General features: G+C 33.9%; 1 protein-coding gene across 1 annotated transcript; it reads left to right on the top strand.

Moving 5' to 3' along the window:
- The first annotated feature begins 1,061 nt into the window (after positions 1 to 1,061).
- Positions 1,062 to 6,905, top strand: LOC147293323 (uncharacterized). Its single transcript, XM_086231048.1, has 9 exons — positions 1,062 to 1,094; positions 1,197 to 1,531; positions 2,942 to 3,046; positions 3,312 to 3,794; positions 3,877 to 4,026; positions 4,588 to 4,692; positions 5,512 to 5,559; positions 5,665 to 6,092; positions 6,291 to 6,905. Exons 2-9 carry the CDS (start codon positions 1,207 to 1,209, stop codon positions 6,903 to 6,905), a joined length of 2,259 nt encoding a protein of 752 aa, XP_086087174.1. The 5' UTR covers positions 1,062 to 1,094; positions 1,197 to 1,206.
- Positions 6,906 to 7,453: the final 548 nt, after the last annotated feature.

Raw genomic sequence — 7,453 nt, 5'->3', positions numbered from 1 at the left:
AAACAATTATCACAAGCAGCTAAAAGATTGAGTAATAAACAATCCTTAACCAACAGAGCAAAAGGACCACTAACCCATAACGCCAAAAAAAAAAAAAATTCAAAACTCATACAAAAGCTATTCAAGAAAATTAATCAGTAGTATATAAAGACAACACGATGGCCATACACTGCGCAAAAGCATGAGTTTATTATACAATGTCGCACAAAGGGACGCATATACATAGTTTGGAGAGTCCCCAAATTATGTATCTCGATCATCCATCAAAGTTTGCAACTTTTTGCAGTCGAGATTCCCACCTTAATTGATTCTTGGCTTCAATTCTTCAACAACCCTCACCAAAATCAAAACCTAAATCTCTCTACCTCTGCCTCTCTCGCACTCTCTCTCCACGTTTACTTTACCTTTTTTTTCTCTTTCAGATTTCTTTTGATTGTCATACACCAACAGTCCACATAGTCAACCATCCATGTGAATTTGACATACATGCCCTTCCACGTGACCATCACACCATCACATGTCTGTTTTTAATGCTCAGATGGACGGATTCTAACAGAATGTGGCAAATTGTCACCTGAAACAAACTATGGGTGGTAAATTAGCCACAAAAAAAAAATTAGATGGTACGGGAGCACACCTTTTATAATTCAGGTACTATTTATGCAAAAAAACCTATCAATAACTTTGAAGTTCATGTTATGAATGTTCTGAATAGGAAAATTTATACCCACAAAAATTTTAAAAAACAGAATTCATTAAATACTCACTTCACATAAATTTTGTCTGAGAACACAGCTGCACGCGTATTTCAAAATTCAAAACAATGCCATACTATCTTATCAGACGAAGAGACAAAAGACAAAAGACTTTAATATTTTAATATTTTGTTAACAACTGGGAATCCTCAAGTTCAAGTCTTCGGCCAAGTCTTTTCCCGGCCCCCACCCTTAATTCTTCTGTCTTCTCCAGCGTGTTGACAAAAGACTTTAGCAAAAGACTTTTTCAACAGTGTAAAGTCCATAAACCAGAAGTTTGGCAATAACAAATTTACAAGCTGCGGAGCTTTTTGAAGATTGCCCCAATTAGCTAGATCTGTGAGTAGTAGTTATATGTAGTTTTGTTCCATTATTAATTATTATTTTTGTTTATTTTCACATATACTCGCGGACATATAATGAACTTAGATTATTTGACAGATTGAGCAATATGGCAGCTACAGTTGTCGCCAACGCAATTGTTCTTGATTTCCTTAACCAAGATAACTATAAAGAATGGAGTTTTCAGGTTAAAACCTACTTGTTGGCCGAAGGTCTTTGGGACATTGTTGAATCCACTGCTAAACCTCCTACACCAGCAGATATTGGACAAGTTAAATTTCAGGCATGGAGGAAGAAGAATGCCAAGGCTTTGCATGCGATCCAGATTTCTTGCGGGACTCAGATGTTTTCTGTTATCAGTGACATTGCAGAAGCCAAAGTTGCATGGGATACTTTGGAAGAATCGTTCATGCGAGGATCATTTAGCATTGCAGGTATATATATATATATATATATATATATATATATATATATTATCGATTTGGCTTATTTTTTATAGGGACGATCTTTAAGGATTGACCTAAAAAATAGAAGGTCTCAATCATTGAATTCCTCGCTCTGTGGTGAGCGAGTGGTTAGGTGAGCGAAGAATTCCTTGCTTTATAATGAGCAAGTGATCATTTCTGTATATATATATATATATATATATATATATATATGAAAATTTTAAAATAAGGATGTCCTTATTTTAAGAAAAGTTAAAATATTTTTTTTGGACCTACAATTCGATGATCAGAACCGTCTATATTTTAGAACACTATTCAAAGATCATCCTTACAAAAAATCAACCAAATCAGAAACTATTTAACCAGTTTATTATAAAAAACATAATTTCAATTTTATTTGACGGACTGTATTTGTTTGTACAGTTTAGATGACCAAATAATTACCGATTTGGCTGATTTTTTACAAGCGTGACCCTTGAGAAGGGACCTAAAATATGAACGGTTTCGATTATAGAACTACATTGCCTGGTGGTACTGAAAGAGAATGTTCTTACTTTTCTTAAACGAGACTATATATATATATTTATAGGTTTCTTCAAGTGTGGGATCTCACAATTAGTGTTAAATGTGAGATGGAGCGGATGGGCCCACTCCATGTACATAATTTTTTAATAATCCGAACCGTCTATTTTTTAGGCCTCCATTCATAGATCATTCATGCAAAAAAAAAATTAGCCAAATCGGAAATCGTTTGCCTATTTAACTTTGATCAAACAATTAGACGAACTAAATATTTTCGATAAAATTATCTATTTGTTTGATCAAAATTAGATAGGTAAATAATTTCTGATTTGGCTTATTTTTTGCAAAGATGATTTATGAATAGAGGCCTAAAACAGAGACGGTTCGGATTGTTGAAAAATTATATAGAGGGGGTCATCCGTCTCATCTTACATTTAACACTAAATGTGGGATCTAAGCTCCCTATATATATATATACATATATCTCTTTCTCAAAATAAAATCGATCAAATTACTACAAGAGCAATGCTTGGGTTTTCTGAGGACCTATGTATTCCCAGTTTTGCTCTTTTATTTGGGGAATTTTTAATTTTTCTTAAAGAAAATGACAAAGAAAGCCAAAAGAAAGCAGATCTGCCAGGACACAGTGAACTAGTGAAATATTATAGCTAGTATTGCTGATTTTAAAACCAGTAAAACACTAAAGCCTCTCTTTTGTGTATTCATGTTTTTATGTTAATCACATTATGCTTATAGCTAGTAGATTAATTGAATTGTACAAAAAATAACTAAGGGAAGTAAAATATTGAGGGAATTGGTTTTCTTCCCCAACAAACAAAATTTGAATGGCTAAACATCGAGAGTTCCTTTTTTCAGACAAGAGATCTCGCACTGCAAATGATGATGGGGAGCCTGAGCTTGATGGGGAGCCTGAGCTTGATGGGGAGCTTGATGGGGAGGAGCAAATAGAAGCGCCTGAAGGTCATAATTAATTAAGTAGTATATATTCTGAATGCTATTATGTGTTCTGATCAAACAAGAGAAAGTGGCAATTATGTCTCTATCCTCGTAAAGATTTCTTTACTCTTTCCTTTTTAATACTAACTTGCCTTCTAGCTTGGAGGTCATAAAGTAGTACAATATCAAAATTCCATGCGAATGGGTTTTGGCAACTATTTCTAAATTATTTTGATCAAGTATTTATGTTTGTCTGCTAACATCTAAACATGAAGAATTCCATTTTCAGATGAGAAATCTACCCACTTGTATGAGTCTTTCTTTGGTCATGTGAAACATGGAAAATGGAATGAAGCAAAGGAGTATCTTACCCAACATCACGACGCAATAAGAGCAGGAAATCCATTCTACAGCTCCGAGGTTCTTGAGGAATCAATCACGAAGAGGCATGGGCACTTGCCTATTGTACATGAGTTGGTGGAATTGATGACAGAGGAAGACATTTATGGTAGCAAAGCTTTTTCTGTTGCTGTAGAAGCAGGACTCACCCAATTAGTCAAATGCATGGCTAAAAAGAATAAAACACTACCTACCATGCGCTTTCCTGATCATGGCGATGGTTGGATTCCAGTTCTCTTGGCTTATGCTTCAGGCCACTGGGACATGGCTCGATATCTCTATTCTGTCACTCCACTTGAACTTCTAATGCCGGAGAATGGTTGCGATGGCCCCGAACTTATTTCTCAGATTTTAGTTTGTGCCAAACAATATGGTAAGACTTCAAATATAACCAATTTAAATTTATCAGCCCCTTAGATTTTTGTCCTATAATTTTTCTTTTTTACTCACTACAGATATTGCATGGGATTTAATTCATCGTTGCCCAACTTTGGCCGTTTCTAGAGACCACTTCGGACATTCCCCTTTGAAGGCATTAGCGGGCACACGTTCTGCATTCTTAAGTGGAACTCGACTCACATTCTGGCAACAATGGATCTATTATTGTTAGTACTCTCCATCTTCTTTTGTCCACCTAGATATTAAGTTTAGCATTCATAAATATCCTAAATTTTAGAGACAATCAATTAACAGGACAAATCCTTATATTTCATAATTTTTCTTCTATACTTGGGGACTTAAAAAGATTAAAACAAAACCTCCATCGTCCCCTCCAATCTTTGGTCTTCCCCGTAATTCCATGCCAGATCTGCCCTGTACTGCAACTGAAAGCCGAAAAAGTACAGAGCCAGTGTTGCAAAACATTTTGACATGATCTTACAAACTTTTTTTTTTTTCTCCAATTTTATTTTCGACATGTTTGCTTACTTTAAAGTGTAGAATTTCATTGAATATTAGATATTAAGTTTTAACTCTTCCAAAATTTGAGAGTTAAAACCTAATATCTAAGAGATTAACAGATCTTAATATTGTAATTTTTTAAAATTTTTTAGTCAAATCTAAACATGCTAATGATGCTACATAAGTTGGTAAAAAAATTGGACTTCATAGCATAATCTTAGTTTAATGATTGGGCCAGGTAATTAATTGTGTTCTTTTATCTATAGGTATATACGTAGAACCCAGCCCTACCATCAATATTGATATTTGTCTTGTAAATGGATCTGATTTGGAAGATGACAATGGTAAACAAAGGAATCATGTTTGCTCAGGTATGTCGCAACAATGAAATTTTTTCTTTTGAAATGTTTTCGCCTTGTTGTTCCTTTTCTATAATGCATCCTTTTTTCAATCCAACATAAAGTAACGGAAAATTTACATTAATTAATTAATCTGATTCTTAGGCATAATCTGCAGTAAATGAACACTGATGATAGCACAATTTTTTTTTTTTTTCAAATATGAAATTGAGAGATTCAAACTGAAACTCTGTTCCAACATTGAAAAATTATATACTACTGCATCAATAACTAGTAATTTTTTATATTTTTTATATATTAATTGACCAATAACTAATAGCATAGATTCGGGAAGGAAAAACACCATATACTGATATACCACAACAATATATGCACATATTTATTCGTACAAATTTTTTTAATAGATTTTCCTACGTAAGGTTAGTCCACATATTGTGTAATTATAACCCTAGCCCACCTCAACCCATACAATTTAAGACACCTGGATCCATTTCTGTTTGAGAATTCTTATTAATTAAGGGTAACCTACAGAAAACGTACCTCTAAAAATTTAAGCTATTATATAAAGCGACTTAATTAATGAATGTTTACGGCCTTATTAGGTACTTAGTTCACTAGTGCTCAACAAAAAATACACATGATAGCCCTCCAATATGACAATCCACATGCCACGTACTAATGATCAAAGTAAAAAAATTCTATAATCCGAATTTATGTATAGGTATGTAGTATTTTTGTTCCTTTATTTTTTATCATGGTGTATATCATGGATGTGATTAAATATTCTTTGTACAGCTTTTGCCAACATATATACTTGAATTTGCAATGCAGTTACGGGTTTATTACGACGACTTGTTATGAAACTCCTTAAACTTTTGGGTACGCTCCATCTATATTAATTGTATTTTTTTTGTTTCTACTTTTGTTTTAAGTATCAATTCTTTAAATTATCATTAATTAATGTTGTTTTGTACGTTAATTTAGGAACCAGTCACATATATGATATGAAATTGAAACATACCCGAACTCTTGAATTTCTAAGTTGCATGTGTAAAGTGCCGAAAAGTGGAAATTATGATGAAATGCAGCGCAAATTCATTGAAGATGCAATCTTCCGAGCTGTAGAACTGGGACATGTTGAGTTTATTATCCACGCGTGCAAAGCAAATCCAAAACTTCTATGGATCATGGATGGAGAAGGAAGGAACATTTTTCGATATGCCATTCATTGCCGTCAAGAAAAAGTTTATAACCTTATATATGGGCTTGATGAAGTTGAAAGAAATCGTATTGTAAATTCTGCAGATGCGTCTAACAGTACTATAATACATGAAGCAGGGAATTTATCCACAAAGCTTAGTCAAATCCAAGGTGCAACTTTACAAATGCAAAGAGAACTACAATGGTTCAAGGTAAGAATTTCTCACTATATATATATCCTCGTTAAATCTCTATATTTTCACGTATGTGGAATTTATCTATGAGTTTTGCTATTCATACCACATTAAAGAATAGAAAAGAAAATGATAATATGCTCAAGGATCTGTAAGAAAGTGTTACTTCGTGATCTGTAAGAAAGGATCTCTAAGTTTCTATTTAATGAAATGCAGGAGGTGGAGAGTATTGTACCTTCTGATACACTTGAAGTTAGAGATTTCACTAACCTTATGACAGCACGAGACTTATTTACCGAAAATCATAAAGAATTGGTGAAGGAGGGAGAGAAATCAATCAAAGAGACAGCAACTTCTTGTACAGTTGTAGGTGCTCTCATTGTTACGATCATGTTTGCTGCAGCATTCACAGTTCCTGGTGGAAGCAATGAAATTACAGGTGTTCCCATATTCTTAGATAAAAAGCTATTTATGGTTTTTATAGTTTCAGATGCTATATCCCTCTTTTCATCCTTAACGTCAGTCATAATATTCTTGGGACTCCTCACATCACGTTATGCAGAAAATGATTTCCTCACATCCTTGCCCACAAAAATGATATTAGGCCTTGTCACACTTTTTCTCTCTATCACTGCCATGATGATTGCCTTTTCTTCAGCCCTTTTCATTATGCTGCATGAAAAATCTTTGAATATTGTTATTCCAGTCATTTCGCTTTCTAGTGTTCCAATCATCTCATTTGTTTGTATGCATTTTTCCCTCCTTGTTGAGACTTCCGTTTCTACTTACGGGAAAGGACAATTTGACAAGAAAGTTGGACGTTGGCTATAAATTCTTGATATTATGTGATGTACGTTTATGTTTAGTGTTTCTACTTACGGGAAAGGACTATTCGACAAGAATGTTAAACGTTGGCTATAAATTCTTGATATTATGTGATGAACGTTTGTTTAGTATTGCCATTTTATAGAAAGCTTTTATGACTTTATGTAAAGAAAAGACAATGTACCTGTTTGGGATGCTAATTCATAAGCTAATATGTTTGTGGGAATGGGTCGGGTCGGGCCATTATCGGCCAAACAATCGACCCACCCGACCAACCGAGATTGATGGATTTTCAAAATCATTATCATCCTGACTTTGGTGAGTCGGTTGATGTCGGGTCGGTTGTGGGTTGGCCCTTTTTTTTTTTTAATACAAACATGAAACAACCATTTAAAGTTTTAAACATAAGTTACAAACAATATTCATTCCAAGATCTCATAAGTTACAAACAATATTTGAATAGAAAAACTAAACAACTCCTTCCAGCTAAATAATCAAAAGAAACAAGTAAACCACTTTATGCATAATCACTTGTGCAGGTAAACCAAACAACA

Source organism: Dryas octopetala, chromosome 2, assembly GCF_963921425.1.
Source record: "Dryas octopetala chromosome 2, drDryOcto1.1, whole genome shotgun sequence".
NCBI lineage: Eukaryota > Viridiplantae > Streptophyta > Magnoliopsida > Rosales > Rosaceae > Dryas > Dryas octopetala.
Note: the sequence above shows the minus strand (reverse complement) of the source record. Positions and strands in the feature narration are given on the sequence as shown.

What these genes read in the sequence shown, in the direction of transcription:
- LOC147293323 (XM_086231048.1), top strand. Translation starts at nt 1,207, where the DNA reads ATGGCAGCTACAGTTGTCGCCAACGCAATTGTTCTTGATTTCCTTAAC. An exon ending in AGGATCATTTAGCATTGCAG is followed by an intron (nt 1,532 to 2,941) that starts GTATATATATAT and finishes TCCTTTTTTCAG; the next exon opens with ACAAGAGATCTCGCACTGCA. An exon ending in AAGGAATCATGTTTGCTCAG is followed by an intron (nt 4,693 to 5,511) that starts GTATGTCGCAAC and finishes TTTGCAATGCAG; the next exon opens with TTACGGGTTTATTACGACGA.